A 23,327-nucleotide genomic window follows, 5' to 3' on the forward strand; every position below is an offset into this window, starting at 1 on the left:
TTCTTTAGAGTAGTATTTCTATCATTGTTTTTCTCTCTTTTAGCTTTCCCGAATGGAATACGTGCACTCAAAGAATCTCATTTACCGAGATGTCAAGCCAGAGAACTTCCTGATTGGCCGACAAGGCAATAAGAAAGAGCATGTTATACACATTATAGACTTTGGACTGGCCAAGGAATACATTGACCCTGAAACCAAAAAACATATACCTTATAGGGAGCACAAAAGTTTAACTGGAACTGCAAGATACATGTCTATCAACACGCATCTTGGCAAAGGTGTGTTTATTTTCAGCTCCATGAAAGGGGCAGGTTGTTAAAACACCTTTTTATCCCCAAAACACTTTTGTACCCATTGTGCATTACAACTTGTGATTCTTATTGCTTCACAGAGTAAGTGATTTTTGTACTTGAGAAATTAAGATGGTAAGTTAGTGACTTTCCTAAGTATCCTGTTGACAACTTAAGGATTTTTCATTCTTTGTTTCCAAATGCTTAGTTTCTCAGAGTGTGGTACTTGAATTATTGAATTAAGGTGATAACATTTTAGTAAGTTTAGTGATGAGTTTGATATTTACATACAAATGGCCCCATATATAACCTGAAAAGGACATCAGGCTGATAGCTGCTTTGAGGAAGAGTGCTTCACTAAAACATGGACTAGCCTTCTGTTCTCTGTGCATAGTTTTGTGACTCATTTTTCAGGGAAAAGCCTGTGTCTTATTCAGTGAAAATATATTTGCTTTTCCATATGAGTCTTGAATTTTACTCAGGATAGACAATTTGCATAAATATTGCTAAAAGCTGTAGTCTCACTTGTTAGAGGGACTAGTCCAGGGGAGAGTATTTGCGAGGGAAGCCTAAGGAACAGTGAGAAGGCCCAGTCGGTAGGGCCCTGGGCCCTTGCCAGCTTCTCCAGGAAAGCTTCCCTTTTTATCTGTTTTATATATTGGCTTTCATTGGAAGATTCTATTTGAAGAAAAGGTTCTAAGGTGATTGAAAATATATGTTCGAAAATCACCACCCTAGAGAGTAGACATATAAACAGAATATTAGGCTCCTAGAGGTAGCTAATTATGTAAGGTATTTAAATATTAACAAACAGTTTACACAATAAATATTTTACACAATAGTACATTAAAGCTAATGTAAATAGCTATAAAGTTGCCTCATCAAGTAAACTGCTCAGATATCCAGATGAGGATTCTAGTATTAGTGAAGAGTAAAAATGACATTACAAAGTGGTGTGATACAACCCGAGTTGAAATGAATGCTGTCAGGATTTTTCCGGTAACCACATGGATATTCTCACTTAACTAAACATAACAGTTTAAACTTAGGCTGGAAGGTTCTCTGGCACTTATTACTGGTGTCACTTTGGACAAGTTACTTAATCTCCCTGAAACTTACCTGTAAAAATAGAGTAATATAGGGCTTCCCTGGTGGCGCAGTGGTTGAGAGTCTGCCTGCAGAGTCTGATGCAGGGGACGCGGGTTCATGCCCCGTCCGGGAGGATCCCACGTGCCGCAGAGCGGCTGGGCCCGTGGGCCATGGCCGCTGGGCCTGCGCGTCCAGAGCCTGTGCTCTGCAGCGGGAGAGGCCGCGGCAGTGAGAGGCCCGCGTACGGCAAAAAAAAAAAAAAAAAAAAAAGTAATATTTCACAAGGATGTTTTGCAGGTTAAATGGGTGATAATATATGTAACTTGGGTCTCTTGCATAGTGCTCAGAATTCCCTTCTTCCTTCCTTTTTACAAGGAGATAGAGTGTGTGGTACATAGTAAAGTCATGATTGTTTGGTTTAACTGACAAGAGTCTAGAAGTTGTTCTAATGCCTGCCTCCTGGGCTCAGCATTTATGTTTTGATTTTATTATTCTTGTCAGGAAAGGCAAGAACAGACAAAAGATGCATATCCATGTTGTTTGTATAAGGTACAGTGTAATAGTTAAGAAAAAGGGATATAAATTCTGGCTTTTTCCCTTAAACCTATGTGGTCCGGTAACCTTCCTTCATCAGCGTCAGTTATCTCATCTACCCTGAAAGTTGTATGGTAATAGTACCTTATACCATAGGGTTCTGTGAGATAATGCATATAAACTGTTTAGCATAGTGCTTGATGGTAGTAAAGACTCTATAATGGTAGTTATCATTTATTCAACAAAATATGTTTTAAGCATCTACTGTCATCAGACTGGGTTCCTTTATCTCTTGATGTAGCCATTTCTGCTGGAACTTTTGAGCATATCTCCACGCGTGGACTTCCTGAGTTCCAGAGTTTTTTTCAGGTCAGATCCAACCTGTCACCGTATTTGTCTATAATGTCCCTATTACAGAGAATACATATAGGTGGTTGTCACATGCCCTTTAAACTCTGGCCATGGTCTCAAACCCAGAGAGGTTTCTGTAGGAACCCTAATCCTATTGGTTTTCAAATGTGTTGCATCCTTTATGTTGTAATGAAGAAAAAGGGAAGTGTATCTTCAAATGACCTGGAAAGAATTGCCTATTAATTTTGTGAGGGCAGAAAACAAGGGAAGCAGCCCCCTAAACCTGATATTTACTACATTAGATTAGCCACCTTCCCACTGATTAAGTCTGCCCATTTTGTATTCCTTAATGTTTGAAGTTAGGGTGAGGACACTGGGTCACCTGGCCCCTTTCCTTCAACAAAATATATTTGACCTAAAATCAGGGATGTGATGCAAGTAAACCAAGCACATCTTTCTGACTGGTTGAAAAGCAAGCCTTTATGGTATGGAAGAATTTTGTGTCCTCCTGGTCTCAGGAGGACACAAAACCTTTCTTCTTTGAAAATGAAATATCCTGCATGAAAAAAATAAGGGAAATACTGAATTGAAATCCTGAATTGAATGAATGTGGAGTGTTCAAAGAAATGTGGAAATAAAGCATGGCTCTGATTTTCACTCTCATTTGTTTTGAAAGGGCTTTATGATTTAAATTGTTGTAGATTATTTTAGAGTTTTAGAAATGGAAAATGACTTTTCAGAGTATCTAAATCAACCACTTTTTTTTTCAGGTGAGGAAATCGAAGCCCAAAAGGTGACTTGGCCATGCTTAATTTTGCGTGGATTGATAAATTAATAGAAAGGACAGGCCAAGACCTAGATAACCTGACTCAGGAACCATTATTTTTCCTGTTATCCCATATTCCACAGCTTTTTTTCATGGTTTTAAGTATTTGAAAAGTTACTTTATTACTTATTCCAGTGAGTTTAAATGTATTTATTATATTTTTTGGTTTTTGATTTTTAAAAAAATCTCATTTTATAACGGCTTTGCTGTGAAGAGAAGCTGGGCTTATTTCTGTAGGGCTGATCAGTCATTGAAAATGTGGAGAGTTTCGCCCTCTAGTGCTCAACTATCTAAAGTACAACCATGTGTCCCCTGAATTATTTATTACCAAGGGGCCTCCTTACAGGAAGTGGATATAAAAATGGAGAGGCGATGAGTAGGTGTGATATAGTGTGAGAACCTGCAGGATGTGGTTTCTCTATCTGCCCTGCTTTGTGGGAGGCCTCGAGGAGATGAGTGGGTGTGATATAGTATGAGAACCTGCAGGGTGTGGTTTCTCTATCTGCCCTGCTTTGTGGGAGGCCTCAATTCACTCTGCTTGTTCTTTGTTTTTTGGTGTATCTTTAGGTTCTGTTAACAAAATCTGTTTTTGTCTGTTAACAAAATCTGTTTCTTTAAGTTCTGTTAACAAAATCTCTTTGCTTTCAATTACATATGAAATTTATTGCAAACTTCAGGCAAGCCTTGTAGTCAAAAGCTTCTGATGGCCTTACTGTTTTTGTTTCGTTTTGTTTTGTTTTTTGCGGTATGCGGGCCTCTCACCGCTGTGGCCTCTCCCGTTGCGGAGCACAGGCTCTGGACACACAGGCTGAGCGGCCATGGCTCACGGGCCCAGCTGCTCTGAGGCATGTGGGATCTTCCCAGACCGGGGCAGGAACCCGCGTCCCCTGTATCGGCAGGCGGATTCCCAACCACTGCGCCACTAGGGAAGCCCTACCTTACTGTTTTGCTTCATTCTTTTTAAGATTATTTCAGTTGCTCTGTATCGGCTCAACTTTATGTTATTTATGTCTCTTGTCAGGGTGCCGCCCCTTCCCATTAGTGACCTCATTTCCAAAAACCTCCTTCAAATTTAGAAAGTTGCCTTTTCTTTCTTCATCTGCCCTGTAGAGTACTATGCACTCTTTTTCATGCAAATTTCCTGTAATTGGAGGCGGCAGTTAAACGTTTTGTGCTTTTGTATTTTGGGTTACCTGAGTAGCTTTCCCTGCCTCCCTGACTCTGTTAGGTTTTACTTTCTGCACAAAGAAGACAAAATCAAGTTTAAGATAGCCCCTTATTCTTGCATCTGTCATTTCTTTTGATAAAGCCCAGAACTCGATTCTGAAAAATAAACACATGAAGTGTCTGAGATAAATTGTAATGGGCAATTAAAAATGGAAGAGTGTACTACTTCTATTGTCTGACAGCCAAAGAATGTATAAGATGTTTTCTGAGATGTAGTTACAATTTTTTATTAACTATTCTGCAGTTCTTTACCATCCTTATCTTCCCAATTTAAAGAAAAGAAAGAAAAATCCAGCAACTTGTTTTACATGATAAGCTCTCTGAATGCAGGGATACTGTTTTATGTGCCCACAAAGGGTACCTTAGTAATAAACTTTAAATTTTTCTTAAGGTGGCTATGGGACATGGTACAAATGGGATGGAGCTGAGGATTGTGCCCTGATGTTTGCTTACATTAAACTAAATTTTGAGTGTTAATTTTTATGATGAATAAAAAGCACTAGGCATGTATGCTAGGCATTCTGCAGCTTGTGTCTTTGCGGGCCTAGCCATAATGGACTCTCTTAACAGCCTCAGCTACTCAATCTGCTGCTCACTTTTCGCGACGGTAACCAAAGAGTAATTGTAGCCATGTACTAGAAATAACATTTTGTTTAAATTATCTTACTTTCAGGAAGGTGACGGCATAGAGTGAGGGGTGGTTACTCACCATTTAGTGATTTGGACTTGCTTTTAGTTCAGGATTTGCTCTTTTCACTTGATATTTACTTGCCAGTAGCAGATCTAGGCAAAGGAAGTACACGTTGTTTTTGGTTTTGATCTAAAATACTATCCCTGATTTAGATATACAAAGAATTAGTAAGCAGAGCCTTTCCAGAGCAGACGGGTTTCTGAAGGGATTACTTGGTTTTGAACCCCTTTCTGCTTTAATAACTGCAAACATAATGTGTCATCTGTCTTCCCTTTTAGAGCAAAGCCGGCGGGATGATTTGGAAGCCTTAGGCCATATGTTCATGTATTTCCTTCGAGGCAGCCTACCCTGGCAAGGACTCAAGGTATCCTTGGAAGTGCTCAGTGGAGGGCTTTGTTTAAATACTCAGTTGATAATGAAGGGGTTGCTGACTTGATGTCTGTAGGAAGCACAAAGGGGAAGATTGGCTACAGGGATGACAAGCAGGAACGACATTAGTCTATAATGTAAATGCTCACCTGGGCTTTGGAAGCTCTGTTTTGCCCACGTTTGTCTTCTTCCCCTTCTGATCCTTTTTCCTTATTTTCGAATTTTCCATAATCTCTTCCCTCATCCCCTCCCAGCCTTGGCAGTGCTGCTTTTCTCTCTGTGTCAGTATTCCTCCTTCACTAACATTATGTAGCAGGCATATTGTTTCCAGTATGTTGGGGAATTTCTGGAACAAATTGATGATAGCAGCTGCTACACATTTTACCAGCAAGGCCAGCAGGACTAGGTGTGCCCCTAAGGGGAACTGGGAAATACTTGTTCTTCCTATATAGGCTAAGGACCCATCTGAACTAAAACGAAAATCCAGGTTTAACATTGCTGTTCAAATGTTTAATTGAATAAATGCCTATGCATAAAATAGCTGTTCCTTGTAAAATGTGTAGTTTAAATAGCCTTCCTTAGGTAGGTGTCAATACAGTGCATTTGTGTCGAAGTTAACTATTAATTATAGTTACAACCATTGTAATGATTACTCTGTGCTTCTGGCGGTTAGACTAGGAAATGGTGAGCTTCTAACCCATTCTAAGTCCCATTAGATAGTTAAATGCAAGACATTTTTGAGTTGTGATTTATTTCAACATGTTAGTATGGAAGGAAACTTAATCGGTAGCTTTGGGTACTACTACACCCTTTCCCTCCCGAAGAGCAGAATGATTCATTTTGCTGTGCTTTCTTGGACATTGTCCTGAAAAGTGAGGCTTTTATCCCTTCCCTTTGGGAAGATTTTATTTCTTTCCCTTTAAATTCCTCTCCTAACATCTCCATGGTCTTCTCCTAGTCACATATACCTTCTCATTGACATTGACAGCTGTCAAATAGAGTTTCACATCCTGTTTGCTCACCATACAGCCAAATAATGCATTTGTATATTATTAATTGCTTGAAACTTTCTCATGATCCATGAATCATTTTAGTGGTAGTTGTAGATTTAAAACTCCTCCAGTATACTTCAAAACATAATTGCTTAAAGCCTGGTGCAGCAGGCTAGGCAGAGCCTCATGAGAATCCCTTGAGACCACATTATTGGTCCAAGCTCCAGGAGCCCTCTGTCTACAGTCTTGAGCAAACCAGACTTGGCTACTTTGGGCCACTGACATATAGCACACCTGTCTGTTAGCCATGCCTGCATCATAGTTAACATTTTTCCCTCTGGAAGCACATTGTGGAAAGGCAGTTGTTTTTTGTTTTTTTGTTTTAATTTAATTTTATTTATTTTTTATACAGCAGGTTCTTAGAGTTTTTTTACATCTTGTTCTTTTTCTATTCAACTTCACAATACATGTGTTGTGGAGCCATCTGTCTGTTTGCCCCCATTTGGATTAGCAGTGTTTTTAATCTTATCTAGAGCTGCTCTAAGAATGAGAAGGTTGAATAACTTTTGAACCCTAGTGGCCATGGGTCATTACTAAGCTGTTATAATTTTGAATTTATTTTCTTATCTTAGCCTCTCATCTCATTACATTTGGTGGTGTTTATCTGAGACTACTAAATGTATTTGCAAGTAAAACTATCCAGAATAGATGTTTTGTACATATCTAAATATATCATCTCTACTACATTTCTTATTTGTTAGTATTAGAAAAAAATTGAGACTATCTAACAAATCCTGCCAGTTTGAGTGAAACAGTCATTATGTCCCGAAATATATTGGACCTCCCATACTTAACACCTCTTTCCAACTAACTTTCTCTCTTTCTTCTCTACAGGCTGATACATTAAAAGAAAGATATCAAAAGATTGGTGACACCAAAAGGAATACTCCCATTGAAGCTCTCTGTGAAAACTTTCCAGGTAGGATGCTGAAAGGACACTCCAGCCAGTGTGACTGAAGCTTTGAAGGAGGTGGAGACCTTATCTTAGTATTTCTAGATACTCTCCAGAAAATTTACATTTCCTTTTATTGTTATTTAAATCAAGATAGGTTTTATCACTTTGATTTGGTCCATAAAGAAAACATCAGTGTCAAATAGTCTGTACAGATATTCCTTGCCTGGCCCGAAGCTTCTCCCCATGAGAAGCATTCAGCTAATGAGCATGGCCTTTAACCTCTTTCCTAACAGAGGAGATGGCAACCTACCTGCGATATGTCAGGCGATTAGACTTCTTTGAAAAACCTGACTATGAGTATTTACGGACGCTCTTCACAGACCTCTTTGAAAGGAAAGGCTACACCTTTGACTACGCCTATGATTGGGTCGGGAGGCCTATTGTAAGTATCTTCTTTTTAACCTCCTCACCTCAGACCAGCAATGTCTCACCCCTTGCCAGACTTTCTGCTTAAATCTATGGGGGGAAAAAAAAACAACATCCCTTTGACTGTAGATGTTCCATTTGCCAGTCTTTTCAGGGTGATGCCAGGGGTCACTCTCACTAGAGTAATAAAGGAGTTACTAACTGTGTTTTTAAGATTATGACCACTGTGTCCTAAGATATCAGAATTTAAGTCAGTTTTTAAGAAGTTTTCTTTGAATGATCCAGGAGCTGGTGCTACATAAGCTGTTAAGGTACTTGATTTCCGTCAGGTGGAGCCCAGCACCAGAGGAAACTTCTGAATTTTTTCTTCTGGCCTTGGGTTCACAGGGCCTTAGAGCATACTAACAGTCATCACTGTAGGATGTTATTTTTCTTTTCGAAGGCAAGCTACTCTCGAATGAACTATTGAGGACCAAACTGTCTCCCTTTTGCAGATAAGCAAACTGAAAAGACAAGAAGACTTGAAACTGGCCTTGGTGTAATAATAACAGTAATAATAATTACTACTGTTCTGTTAGAATTAGAATTAGAATGATGCTGTCCTTTGTGGAGGCATTAAGTTGGACCTGTTTTCCCCATTTGACTTTTTGTTATATATTTTTCCAGCCTACTCCAGTAGGGTCAGTTCATGTAGATTCTGGTGCATCAGCAATAACTCGAGAAAGCCACACACACAGGGATCGGCCATCACAGCAGCCTCTACGAAATCAGGTATGTGTTGGACCTTCATTGTTTCAGAAATCCCCCTTCTTCATGGCTACTATTAAAATCCAAATTCTTCAGCTTCTCCACTTAAGCGTATATACTGAAATTAAAGACAAAGGGCTTAGCATTACTCACTGTTGTGGTGTGGCATTCCAGCGTTCCTCAGGGTTGTGTAATAGCACTGAGATGTGGCCAGGTGTCTTACATGAAGCATCCACTCTAGAGAAGCTGGGCCTGTCAAAATCTGTTGGCTGAAAGGGACAGTCTGCCACAGGCCCAAAGACACACTGGATGGACAGGGTAGCCCACTTTGGGTCTCATCTGCAGTCCAGAGTAGAGCTCTCACCCATGCTGGTTTTTCCTTGCTGATTAAGAAGGGTGGGTAATTTGGACTTCCAGCTGACATAGGCATGAACTGGCATCTCCACCCCACCTCTGTCCCTATATCCAGGTTAACTTTATAGCTGGCCAGGATCTGGACCTGTAGTGAAGATACAGCTTTGCTTTAGGCCATTCCAGAGAAGGCCGTGTCATCCATCCTTCAATGAGAGGCTTCTCTCAGCCTAAAGACAGAGGAGGCAAACACCACACCCGCCCCTGCCAAAAAGAAAAAAAAAAAAAAAAATCAACAAATTTGACAACGTTTAAAGAAAGGGGTAACTGATTGGGAAGTAAATATGACAGTTTTAATCCTTATTACCCTATATATTGCTAAGAGGAAAATGAGTACCTCAATAGATAAAGAAGCAAAGAATAATAAACAGATAACACACACACACATAATCACGTCAAATTAGCTTGTTCCCCCCTCATCCCTGACCTCTCTGTTTTATATTCACAGACATTTTTACAATAAAATATAAAAAACACTTATCTCACAGATGTACATGTGAAAGTACATAGGTTAAAAATAGAATATAGAATCCAGGTGCCCCCTCTAAAACAAAAACAAACAAAAAGGTAGTATATTTAGGTACACACACACACATACATACAGTAAAGTATGTACACAAATATAGATAGACTCACCAGTGAGTACATACTTTTGGCATGTATGTGTGGCATGTTGGGTAAGAAAAAAATGTGTGAAGGAAGGAAATCTATGTATTAGTAGATAAAAGAGAGAGTAGGTAGGCAAAAAGATGGGGTTTAGCAAACTATGACCCCTAATTGGGTCCAGAGTTACATACTTTAATCAGAGTACTTGGCTAATGATTCTATCTTGACTGACTTGTGATTTGACAGCAGAGTACCGTTGACTTCTGCAGTCATTCTCCCCTAACCCCCTTTTAAAAAGTGTCGAGTGCACAGTTCAAATGACATTCTAATGCATTGCTCTTGACTTTGCAAGTTGTTACAAATTCTCTAGAAAGTAATTTGATAAAGTTACAATCCTCTCTGATAGAATAATTTTACTTCTTGGAATCATAATAAAACAATCACAATAAAACAATCCAAGATACAGATTTACTTATGTGCGTTAAACTGTCACAGTGCTATTTCTAGCAAAGTTTTAGAAATGATCCACCTATCCAGTTATAAGGGAATGGTTATGGATCTGCTCAAATCTTTTATCAAATAAACTGGGTTATAATAAAATGAATTGTAATGCATTTATTCAGTGGCATATTATCTAGCCACTTAAAATAATATTTAGGAAAACTTGTAGCAACCTGAAAATGTTTATGGTTGTAGAGTAAAGAAATCACAATACAAAATTAGAAATACCTCATGATTTTCCTGAAGGGGAAGGGAGAATGAGAAAGTCAGTGGGAGGAGATAATGCCAAAATATTAACAGAAGTAGTGTTGGAAGTTGTAGTATTGTGGGTAATATTTTTCCAAACTATTCTATAATGGAGTTATGTTACCTTATAATGAAATGTACATTTAAATAGTAAAGGTATGAAAGAAATTAAAAAATAATTTAAGTAGTCAGTGAAATCATAACATACCTGCCCATCATAAATATTGAATACTTATTCAAATAATTCAATATTTATTTGAATAAATATTCAAATATTTTTAGAATATTTGAAAACTAAAATATGTGTTTCCTTTAGTTTCCCTTGTCTTTTCTGCTTCAGTGAATTCATAATCAATGTTGCTGTTTTGAATGAATTTTAAAGGTATGGGGAAAAGAGATGGTTGAAAACCTAGATTTCCAGGGTGGAAAATGAGGTCATGCCTAGTATCTGAGTAAAAGTACAGTGAATTTCAGTGTACTTTCAAGTGAAAAGTCATTAAACCCGGGTATGTAATTAGGAAATCTCATCTACACGGCAGTAAGCTTCTTTTTGAAGAGTTGAGTCTTGAAAGCGCGTTTGATTTTTTTTTTTTTTTCTTTTAGGGTTTTTAGTATCCCATGGCTGCTAAGGGATTGAAATTCCCCACATCAGTGCAAATTTTATACCTCCTTTCCAGCAGGATTCTGAATTCTAACTGGGTAGAATTCTTTCTGCACTGTGCACTGTGGGTAAATGGATTTCTAGTGTCTTTTCAGCCTTTACACTGTGTCTTAGTCTGTGGTCTCATTGCTTTGGTTCCATCTTTAGGGTTTTTTCCTTATGCTTTTTTTTTTTTTTTTTTTTTTAAGATTAATTCTTTGCAAGTTTTGAAATCAGCCAAAGAAGAAACTAAAATCTCTCCTTGAGAGAGATTGAAAGGTATTAAGTTTAGGGACAGCTAACCTTTCTTCAGCAATTTTGACTCGGTAAATCTAGCTAAGGACTTGCTATGTGAAAGTATGTCCTGGAGATACCAAGATAATTAGGGAGTCCTTGTCCTCAAAGAACTGAAAAGCAGATAAGCCAGGTAGCCAGGTAACTTATAACATAAGGTAGAACAGATAAGCATCCCAAATCACAATCTTTAGGGATTGGAAGGAGACTTTGCATCTAATCTGAGCATGACAAAGAATTTCATGAAAGAAGCTGCATTTGAAATGCTCTTGGAAGAAGTGGGTGGAAATGAAAGAGGCATTCCAAGCAAAAAGGAAATATGAGCAACAACAAATTATCTAGTTCCATTTTGCTAAAATATATTCTGTGAATAAAGGAGATAAGGCTAGGAAGATAGGTTGGAGCCATTCAATAAAGCTCCTGAAATGCTGGGCTACTGGAGAGTTAGTACTTAATTTCAGTAAGGAATAGGTACTAAAGGTATTTGAACAGAGGGGTGATAAGATCAAAACTTTGCTTTAGAAATCTTTCAGCATAGAAGGTGGTAATAGCCTGGCAGCCAGCATGGAGACCAATAAGACAGTGAGTTCCCTTGAGAGGTAAAGGGGGTGCATATGGACTGTAGTGGTGAGAATGAAATAAAATTGAAAAATGACACAGGGATATAACCTATCAGAATTGGGAGCTCACATGTATGGCAGAGTTGAGGGAGAAGGATGGGTCAAAGCTGTTGCTGTGCGCTTCAGCTGAAGATGGCTGTCAGGCAGAGGATGGCTCTCAAAACCTGAGAGATCTTTGGAGATGACATTGATGATAATGCTTGAAGAGCCTACTTATTCTGAATAAATTTGCCCATCAGTTGTGTGATCGAGGAGAAGGATGAGGAGCTCAGAACTTGGTTTTAGCTTATCCCAAGCCTTAGGCTGCAGGACACTTAAGCTTTTGAGGGCCTCAGCTTCCACAAATGTAAGCCTTGTAAGGGCAGAGATTTTTGTTGTTTTGTTCACTGCTGTATCCCTAACCCCTGAAAGAATGTCTGGAATAGTAGGCACTCAGTAAATAATTGTTTGAATGATGAATGAATGAATCTGTCAAATGAGGAGTTTAAATGAAATCAGATATTTGTTTAAAATATGGACTTTTGGGCTTCCCTGGTGGCGCAGTGGTTGAGAGTCTGCCTGCTAATGCAGGGGACACGGGTTCGAGCCCTGGTCTGGGAGGATCCCACATGCCATGGAGCAACTAGGCCCATGAGCCACAACTACTGAGCCTGCGCGCCCGGAGCCTGTGCTCCGCAACAAGAGAGGCCGCGATAGTGAGAGGCCCGCGCAACCAGGGGGTTAATTAAATTCTACCATGGCTCAGCGGCCATGGCTCACAGGCCCAGCCGCTCCGCGGCACGTGGGATCTTCCCAGACCAGGGCACGAACCCAAGTCCCCTGCATCGGCAGGCGGACTCTCAACCACTGCGCCACCAGGGAAGCCCAGTTCTTCCTATTTCTACCCGGCAAAGCTTCCCTTGCATTCGCTGATCAAATTCGGTCAGGAAGTAAGTCCTGCCACTATCCAGATAGCTCATATTAAAGTGCAGTACTGTCGAAGGTCTTATGCAGTGTGTTTGTTTGACACGCACAAAATATATATAAATTTATATATATATATATAAATATAGCATATTGCATTGATTAGCATGTGCTTACAGCAACACACTTCCTTTCAGAACCTCTAGCTTGTGACAATCCTTACTCAGGTAGATGCTACACAAATATTACTACTGTGGTTCAGCAGTTTTGTTAGTTTCTCTTTTCTCCCATAGACCCCTTTTATTTGGTAGATTTTCTGTGAGCATTTGAAGAAGGGGTACTTGGCCTAAAAGGTTAGGGAGAACAGATCTGTTTTGAGGTTGGAAAGAGTCATACTGGCCATCGAGAATGATTAAATTCTACCAGACATGGTATCCTACCCCCGATATTATTGAATCCTCAAATATTACTTATTCATTTTTATAGGACCAGCATATGTTTAAGGGAAAGAATGTCATATTGAGCTCTGAAGAAGCTATGCCCCAATAAAAGAGTAGTTCAGATTTATTCTGTTTGTGTCTAGACTCCAAGGGATTAAATTTAAGTCCAGTAGCCTTAAAAAAAAAAAAAAAAAAAAAAAAGGAGAGCTGATGAATTCTCCATTCCCTTCCTTTTACAGAGTACTTCTTTGTTTTCAGCGAGGTTCAGAGTTTGCTAGTTTAAGGAGCAGATGTTTGCTCAGTGATCACTTGCCTACTTCTGACCCATGTGTGATTTCCTGACTTGCTGCCTGCTGTCTAGCAGGAGCTCAGGTGTGGAGATTGCACACTCACCCTGCCCTGCTCCAGCACAGAGCTCAGTGCAGAATGAGCTGTCCCTCCTCATTTCTGGGACCTTAATTCCAAGGGGGATATTGCAACAAGCAAGTGCAAAACTGAAGTGCAATCCTTTTCTTAGCTTCTCCCACTCTGTGACCTAGTCTTTGCTGCTCACCTCTGCACCTAACGCTCTATTCCACATTAAAAGTTTTCCTCTGTCCGTGTGCCTTGTTCAGTATTTTGTATATCAGCATATACCCTGTGTTCTGAGGCACCTCCTTGTAGGAGGGTGATTCCAGAGTAATCTTACCTAGATAAAGCATCATTCCATAGGGGAGGTGTCTTACGCCATTTTGAGTAAGAATAGGGCAAGATTTGAGTAGAGAGTTTCAAACCTCTAGGACGGTTCCTGTGATTTTTTTTCAGAGCTTCACAGAATTGACGCTGCTGTCTCTGGGGGCCTATATAGTATTGGGCTTGGGAATAATCCTTCCAGGTTCTTATCAGTGATTTTCAAATATCTCTGATACTTGATCCAGTTTGTAGAAAACAGGAACTCACTATTGGTACACCTGACAGATTGCATGTAACAATCCCTGTCTGGCAGAGGAAAATTGGTTCTATTTCATGAGCTTAATGGAGAAGTTTTTGATTTTGTTAAAGTATACACTTTAATAACTTTACCAACTTTTTAAATTTCATACCTGAGGTCTAACACATAATATAGTATACTTAATATACTATATTAAAATTTTGTTTAATCTTGGAAGTGTGGTAAGACAGAATGTAATCAAGTGTATTTATTACTAACCTTTTGGTACTATTCAGTCTCTATTCTTGTTAATTACAGTTGAAGACTGTAGTTATATAAGGAGGCCTAGAAGACTGACATGAGAGGCCAAAATGTTCTGTATAGATGGCAACTTTTAAAATATTTTAAGAGCCATGAAGTAAAATGGATAAAATTCATTTTATAGATGCAATCAAAATTAATTTTTCAAAATAACTTTACATAAAGAGTAGGATTTGGTGATTTGTTTGTTACAACAGGAGGAAGATATTTGCCTGCCTTCTGCTTCAGAAAACTAGCTTTATCTCCAATAAAAATTTGAGATAATTTTCAAGCCATAGATGGAAGTGGTTATCTGAGGTGTTTTCAGACTGTGTTTTCTTGCCCTCCTGTTAGTGTCATTCTCCCCACTATCTGTCTGTGAATCGCTGCCAAATGATTGCTGGGAGAGACTTGCTTCCTCTGCCCTAGGCACATGTGGTGGTTTTGACTTCTTACACTAGGCTTCTATGTTTTCCCTTAACTATTTTTTGTAGCTTTGCCTTTGATGTATGTTCTGCTAGGTTGCTGCTTTTTTTATTTCCACATTCACCTACTAGATAGTAAACTAAGCATTTCCACGCAGGTGATGCAATCACAACTGAAGATTTTAAAGCATTATCCCAAGGAATTCCCACTACATGAGATTCCTGCTCCTGCCTTTGGGGATTTACACACTCCATTTGGACCTTTGCCTTTCAAGTAATGCAGAGAGATTGGTTTTGTTGAATGACTCTTCTACCCTTGGACACTCCTGATTGCTTTTTAGATAGACATGTTGCATGAGTGATTTTTAAGAATGAAGGGTTTACATGCCGATCTCCTCTGCTGGTTTGCTTGGTATAACTGGCTCCTGTGCTGATTATGCCTAATCATAACCTCTGTGTATACAGCATTGCCTAGAGTACCTTTCAGGAACAGGTAGACTAGCAGAATTCTGTAGTTGTGAACATTCCTTGGTTTCATTTAGTTTCTAGGCACTCAGTTGCTTTCTAAAACTGGCAGATGAACACTTCTACTACATCAACCTCTAGATACCAGTCCAGGCCCTTAAATTCCAGAAAAGAATAGCCATAGAGTTTAGTATTACGGTGAAAGTAGTTCCCAAAGTAATAAACCAACAACCCCAGGTTCAGGTCTGTCCCTTGGTTTTGTTGCTTTCAGTGGATACAGAAGGCGTTGGAGAGCAGTAGAATGGTGCCATGTGTTCTTCACTTGTCACAGTGCAAGCATCTATGAGGCAATCTGGAATGCTAGCATTGTTTTTCTCTCCTCAAAAGATAAATAGAACATTGCTTTGAGGATGGAGATGGAGTGTAACTTCTGGGCCTTTGAAAAAATGTCTTGCTATTTTCATTTAGACAAAAATGTTAATTATTCCAACAAATTACCTACTTAGCTAGAATTAATATAAACAAGTACACAGCCCAGGGATTCAGACAGTACCATCAAATCAGACTTCTGAGATGTATTTCAGTAAAAATAGAAATAATAGTTGATCCATCTGTCCAGGGTTTTGTTAAGCTTAAAAGCATATGAGTGTTTTATATACGTTTCATCTGCCCTAAAAACAAATGCAAAACAGAGAGTGTTCATGAGAGAAGTAATTGCACTGAACATGTATCATGGAACTCAAAATGGCACCAAATGACTTATAAATGTCTGGATATTTTTTAAGCATTTAAATTTTTTGAGAACAGACAATTCTATGTAGCAGTTTAGGAGCTTAAACAGTCTACTTAAATATTACAAAAAACTCATAAGTCCTAGAGAGAACTGAAGAGGCTATCACTAATAGATATTAGTTATAGATATTACTTATAATATTAGAAGAACAGATATATTCTCAAATCTCCAGTAGTGAGAATAAATGAGATTAAGTGCTCTGAGATATGGATATTGGTTTACAAAATAGTTATGATTATGTTATAAACCACAGTCTTATTTTGGAAAAATGAAATTTTTTGAACTTCTAAACTGAACTTCTGAACTTCTCGGCAGAATTAATTGGGGTAGGGAGATATTTTGAGTAGCTTTGATTCTCTCAAATGTGACTAGCAGTATAAAACTAAACTCCTCTTTTGTAAGAGTATATATAGCAAGCAAGTTAATACAGTTGCCTTCTTACAGAATATGCTCATCCCCTGAGGAATATCAGAAAACATGACCAGGATCTTTTATAGTGCTGTTACCCATGTCACCTCATATTCCATTACTTAAAGAAGATGAGTAAGTTGTAGCTGGTGTACGATGCTTTTTTAAAATGGGAAAAGCCTTTTTGATGATTTATAGATGAGCTTTAAACAACTCTTGTCAATGAGTTACAGAAGGGGGTGAGTGAAATGGAGCCTCAAATTACTACTACTTCGGTCTTCCTTTTCTTTTTTATAGAATACAACATTTATAGCTGTGAACATTTCTAATATTTATAGCATCCTTACTGGTTTTCATGCAGAGCAGCAATATCACGTCCCAACCCCTGCTGCTGTTTATATCAGCAGCAGTTAAAATTTGACTTACTAATCCCTCATTGCTGCCTCTCCAACACCTCATTTTTCATTTTTGTAGAGCCTTAGGACTGTTACAGCTGAGCATCATGATGATAACACCTCCTCAGCCATCTGGCACAGGGGAAGAGGCACCTAAACAGATTCTTCAGAACAAATATCACATAGGAGCAAGATCAGAATAGTGTGAGATCTATAAAACAGGTAAAGAAGGAAAGAAGAGAGCCTGAATGACAGCAAAGGTGAAAGCAGAACCCAATGAGGTTTTGAATTGCAAGCCCTCCTTTTGCTGGGAAAAGATCTGCCTTTTGCTTTCTAGAAGAAAATAGTTCGTAGTAGTCTTATCTAAACTTTTTCTAATTCCAGACTAGAGGCTGTTAGCTAGAGGAATCTGAAAAACATTGTAGCCTTATTTCCCCCCATCTTTTCATATTCTTGACCTGTGAACCTGCTTTTGAAGAGATACTTTGTTCATCCTTCTAGATAAGAAAGCATATTCCAGCTACTGCTCATTTTATCTTAGTTGAAAGTCTTCTGGAAGTTTATGTTGAGGGTAGTGGGCCCCCTATTCAAGGAAAAGGCTTATTACCTTGATTCCTAATGCTGGGAATTTTCTATATTGACTACTGTCTATTTAGATAGGTAGTTAATTAGTGAAATGACTTGTAAGTATGATTATTCCTTTGTCCAACAATCCTAACTTTCTGAATTGGGTCTGCTTAGTGGCTACTGAAATTTTACTTATATGGAAGCTGAATGGTTCCAGCTTTTGATAGTTTTTATTTTTTTTAACCTCCTCTTTTGGTGATTATTATTTTTCTGTGTCTAGGCAAGGATGGTATGCTAGAGACAATTATGTGTTGGCTCATTAGGCTGAAATGAATGTAGCCAAGCTATCTTTTTCTCAGTGCTTTGCAGCAGTTGTTCAAAATCCAAAACAAAAACAAAACCCTTAGGGACACTAATGTACTTGATTTTGATATTGCTTGCTGTTGCTTCACCTTTCCTTCCGTATCTTGCTCTCATGCTTCCTAATGCCTGAGCAGACTGCATCGTCAGAGCGCCGAGGAGAGTGGGAAATCCAGCCCAGCCGGCAGACCAATACCTCGTACCTGACGTCTCACTTGGCTGCAGACCGCCATGGGGGATCAGTGCAGGTACTTACAGCCTTTATTGCCTTTTCCTGGCCCTCCCAGCTTGGCTGGTAGAATGTTGGCTTGCTTCTGAAACCCAAGTTCCTTTAGAATGGAAACTTACAGCGAGGTTGAGCTGCTTTTATAGTGAACTGAATATCTCTGTGCTGATTTTCTACCTCGGTGGACTTGTAAGACTCACTTGTTGAGATGATTCTGGGTTGTTGTCATTGACTAAGAAATATCTATAGGACTTCTGATACTGATTCCTGGTTAAACTAATCCTACAACCTTGATCCACTCATGATAGACCATAAAATAATGTCAAGGTAGAAGTCTGTTAGTGTCAAGTCTGGGAACTGCAAAGAAATATTTAAAATAGGTATTTTTGGGATAGAGGACTGCATATGTAGCTCATTCCATGATGATATATGCCCTAGTACATAAGGTGAGATTGTTCATTGGTCCAACTCAACCGTTTATGAGTGGGAACCCAAGAAGTTGGGCTACTTCTTTTTTTCTCCCTAGAATAAGTGTGGTCTTAGAGAATTACTTCTGATTTCATTTGGACTATTTTGAATCTCTATTCTCTCTTGTACTTAAGAACACCTTGCATCTCTTAACTTTTCATATATGTCACTATTTTAATAATCTTAACCTGAATATTTTTCTCAGACTGGTAAGTGACACCACCAGTTGGGGCACACAGGTGAACCCAGAGCTACCAAATGTAAATTCTTATAAAGGGATAGGCAAGCCTTTTTCACATAGAAACGCATCTTGATAGGCTGATTGTTGAGGATATGCCTTTACGTGGAGTGACTCACTGAAGATTGTGTTATTCACAGGAAGTTAGGAGACAGCTTTGTCCTCTAAACCAAAAATGATCTCATAGGAACATCTCATAGGTAAAAATGATGGATTGAACACACCCACTCCAGAAACAACACTAAAAAAATGATAAGGAGATTTTTTTAAGGTATAAATCCATATAAGAATGGAGAAAACAGAAGAGGAGGCAACAGCAATTGGCTGTTAGAAGCTGGATAGCAGATGGGCAATTATTAAATGACTTAGGAGTCCCGAGAAAACCAGATTCTGAGCCAACACAGGGGAAAGCTTGAGAGCCTATTTATACTGGGGGATCCCCAAAAGCCTCAGAAATTGGCCTTCTATAAGGGGGAGGTGGGTGTGGAGGGTCATGTGCTAAAATAAAGATTGGTTTAAAGTCTGTTTGGGAAACCAGAGATCCCTAGACGTTCTCCTCCTTTCCAGCAAAGACCAAAGAGTTATTCTTTGGAGAGGGCAAAAAAGAGGGTCTCTGGATTAGGAGATACAAGGCACATTTGGGGGCAGAATACCATACTGGAAAAGGGGAGGTTAAATGAATGTGTGCATACTGACTGCCTGCTTTCCCCATTTAGTACTTCAGAATGCTGATAGTCAGGTATGTACCTTGCAGGCAGGAGATTGAGTCAGCTCTGGGGAGTCTAACCAGCCCCAAAGAAAACATCTGAGCCTACTGACAACAGGGTTTCCCTAATGAAATGGCCCAGCCAGATCATTCTGCAGTGAGATACTTAAAAGTCCCACCCCGGTACTCACAGTGCCAGTTAACTTTACATTCTTCCGCTTTTAAATATGAGCAAACACTCAGGGATTATCAGACTTCTGAGGAAAGCCTTTAGTAAGATAGAGACCAAAACAAGCAATAACAGCAACAAAAAATACCTTGTTATTAAAAACCTCAGAGATAGAAGATATTGCAACTGTGAAGCAAGGACAGCATGCTACCTTTAAAAGGAACATTCTAAAAGCACACACACAAAAAAAGAGCTCTCCAAAATTAAAAACATAATAAACAAATATTTAAAATTCAATAGTTTGAGTGTTTTATTTTTCTTTTCATAAGAAATATTCGTGTTCTCAAGTTTACATATATTGACGTGTGCTCTGATGAATACAGCCTAAACAAACTGATAATAAATTCAGTAATTTTCTTATGTTATCTGAGCAAAAAATAATGATACTGGTTATATTCTTCCTGTTGATGCTTGAAACAGTTGCTGCTTATAGAGCAGTTTAAGACCAGGAATAATTACTGGTGCATCAGTTGAATGCTACATACATTCCTCAGATTAGAAATCCACAGCTACAGTGATCAAGTCATAAACAATGTATTTCATCACAACTTTATTAATAATTTACATGTGGCATGGAAGAAATGTTATTTCAAATTCATTTCTAAATAAAAATTTTGACAATTAAAAAAATAATAATAAAACTCAGTAGTTTGGAAGATAAAGTTTTAAGGAAATCTCCCAGAAAGTAGAGCAAAGAGAGATAAAAATAGTAGAAAACAGGGACTTCCCTGGTGGTCCAGTGTTAAAGAATCCGTCCTACAATGCAGGGGACGTGGGTTCGATCCCTGTTCAGGAAACTAAGATCCCAAGTGCCAGGGCAACTAAGCCTGTATGCCACAATTACTGAGCTCGCGCACCTCACCTAGAGAACCTGTGTGCCGCAAACTACAGAGCCCACACGCTCTGGAATCTGCGGGCCACAGCCAGCCCACACACCCTGGAGCCTGCGCACCACAACTAGAGAAAGAAAAACCCGCATGCCACAACTAGAGAGAAGCCTGCATGCCGCAACGGAAGATCCCACATGCCTCAATGAAGATCCCACATGCCACAGCTAAGACCCAATGCGGTCAAAAATAAAAAATAAATAAGTAAGTAAATAATTTTTTTAATTAAAAAAAATAGTAGAAAACAACATAAGATTTAAGGAGAGTCTGGAAGGTCCAATTTCTAAATAATGGGAGTTCCAGAGAGAGAACAGAGAAAGTGGAGGGGAGGAACTCGTTAACGAAATAATTTCCCAGAACTCATAAAGACTTGTTTCCAGATCAACAGGGCCCACTAAGTGCCCAGCTTAATAGATGGTGGAACCACGCCAAAGTATATCATTGTGAAATTCCAAAACACTGAAGACAAAGAGAAGATCCTTCAAGCTTCCAGAAAGAGAAAACAGTCACATGCAAATAAAGGATCAGGACTTAGTATAGCTTCAGATTTCTGAATGGCAATGCTGGAAGCTAGAAGGCAATGAACAATACCTTCAAAATTTCTGAGGGAAAATTATTTCCAACCTAGAATTCTGTACTCATCCAAACTGTCAATCTGGTTGGAATATAGAATAAAGACGTTTTCAGAAGTCTGTGGTCTCAGGAATTTTATATCTCATGCACCCTTATGAAGCTGTAGGAGGATGTGTGCTATGAAAATGATTGAATAAACCAAGAAAAGAGTAAATATGGGATCCAGGAAACGAGATCCAGCGCAGGAAAGAAGCAATATTGATACAATGGTAAAGATAGAAGGTCCCAGGATGACAGTTGTACTCCAGTAGAAGAGGACAGCCTGTCCCAAACAGAGCTGGTCAGGAGGCCTTGAGAGCAATTTTACCAAAATGATGAAATGACTAGGATACTGATATGTCAGAATATCTTGAAAGTAGGTAAATGATAAGAGTTTGGTTAGAATTAGTGATTAGCAACAAATTTACAAAAAGCTAAGTAAAAATAAATTTTAAAAGATCATTAACTCCATGGAAAATAAGAAATTACACAAAGAAGGAAAGATAACCATGGTATACTCCATGACACAGCCGTAAATAGCTTTTAATAGTCATAATATAAACACTAAGGATTGATCTAATCTGAATTACAGTATAAACTTTAATGGGAGAATAGAAAGATGGAAAAGGTGAATATACTGCCTAAAAGTGACAAATCAAGATGCACGTTATTCAGAGATACGAAAGCAAAAGACAAAGGAAGGGGAAATGGTGGAGTGGAGGAAAGAAATTATTGTTTTTCCTAAGAATCCTTGTAGAAATATTTGATTCTTTACACAATGTGCTTATATAACTGATAAAAATAAAACCTAACAATTAAAAATATATATATAAACATATATATACACACATATCAGTTTCTAATTATCTCATTTGCAAAAATTTGTAAGTTTAATAATAGCCAATCCTTAGGCTTCCCTGGTGGCGCAGTGCTTGAGAGTCCGCCTGCCGATGCAGGGGACACGGGTTCGTGCCCCAGTCGGGGAAGATCCCACATGCCGCGGAGCGGCTGGGCCCGTGAGCCATGGCCACTGAGCCTGCGTGTCCGGAGCCTGTGCTCTGCAACAAGAGAGGCCACAACAGTGAGAGGCCCGCATACCGCAAAAAAAAAAAAAAAAAAAAAAAAAATTAATAGTGATTGCAGCAAAATAAATTGTCAGTATTCCAGATATACAAATAACACTTACTTTTTAATTAAGTTATTCTAAAATAATAAATGGAAAAGTATAAAAATGATAGTTTCAAATGCTAATAATTTGTTACATTCGTTAGGTTCTTTACAGTTTTTCAAATTGCTTTCCTAAAATAAACATCATTCTATTTAAGTACCATAATAATTATAAGGTAAATAGGACCAAGGTGGTTATCGGCCTAATCTTACAGAATTAGAAACCAGGGCTCAAAGAGAATGTTGATGGTAGAGCTAGGCCTGGAATCCAGCTCTTGGGTCACCTACACTAGGTTTTTGTTCCACTGCTCATCTAGGCAACTGTTCAGTGGTTTGACGAACTGTACCTTCAACCTGAAATAATTAAGTGGATGCTCTAGAGACCCAGATTAGTTGCCATTGATTCTCAAGTATATTCTAGGTTAGACAACTGGTGGTAAGGTTACCATTTGTGCCTGATTTGTTTGAGACCAGATACTCATGGATACAGACAAGATGTCTAGTCTGTAAAATGGGGATAACCTCTTCTTCCTCAGATTGCTCAAGGACATTGCTTGTGGGTCAAGTGGCAACATAGTAAGGAGAAATTAGAGAGTGTGAGACATGCAAAACACTGTAAGCAAGTGCTGTGACCCAAAGTCACCAAGTAATTCACAGTGGTGATGCTTACTATCACTTTGTTCACGTCAGTAGAGGCCAGGACATTTTATTTAACATCTTGTCTAGTTCCTGAATTGTTTACTAAAAAACTTACTGTGATTTCTCCTTTAACCCTTGTGCTCACAGAATGAATTTACCAGCATTATCACTAGTGTGCAGCCAGAATGTGCCCACAAGAAGCATATATAGGCTGAGAAAATTAACAGGACAACATTAGCATGACAGGCTGTGGTTTCTCCAGTCTGTAAACATTCTCTCCTCAACTTTCCATTTTGAAATTTTAAAATCTACAGCAAAGGGCTGGGGTGGGGGGTGTGCAGTGAGCCTGTGTGCATCCTTAACCTAGATTAACA

At 38.8% G+C, this 23,327-nt stretch overlaps 1 protein-coding gene across 6 annotated transcripts in view; it reads left to right on the top strand.

The window, feature by feature from the left end:
- The window catches only part of CSNK1G1 (casein kinase 1 gamma 1), a 151,543-nt gene that overhangs the window by 111,189 nt on the left and 17,027 nt on the right, over nt 1-23,327 (top strand). For 3 of the 6 annotated variants that reach the window (XR_009531800.1, XR_009531799.1, XM_060097194.1), the window contains exons 6-11: nt 44-278; nt 5,287-5,372; nt 7,264-7,348; nt 7,618-7,766; nt 8,417-8,521; nt 17,919-18,029. Coding sequence is in view for 4 of the 6 variants with exons in the window: in XM_060097194.1 (XP_059953177.1) it covers nt 44-278; nt 5,287-5,372; nt 7,264-7,348; nt 7,618-7,766; nt 8,417-8,521; nt 17,919-18,029 (771 nt within the window). In the remaining 2 variants the exon portion in view is untranslated. Of the gene's footprint in view, nt 1-43; nt 279-5,286; nt 5,373-7,263; nt 7,349-7,617; nt 7,767-8,416; nt 8,522-14,951; nt 15,136-16,933; nt 17,334-17,918; nt 18,030-23,327 lie in introns of those variants that run through there. The other 3 variants (XM_060097198.1, XM_060097197.1, XM_060097196.1) reach the window with 3 other exon arrangements.

Source organism: Mesoplodon densirostris, chromosome 4 (genome assembly GCF_025265405.1).
Source record: "Mesoplodon densirostris isolate mMesDen1 chromosome 4, mMesDen1 primary haplotype, whole genome shotgun sequence".
Taxonomy (NCBI): Eukaryota; Metazoa; Chordata; class Mammalia; order Artiodactyla; family Ziphiidae; genus Mesoplodon; species Mesoplodon densirostris.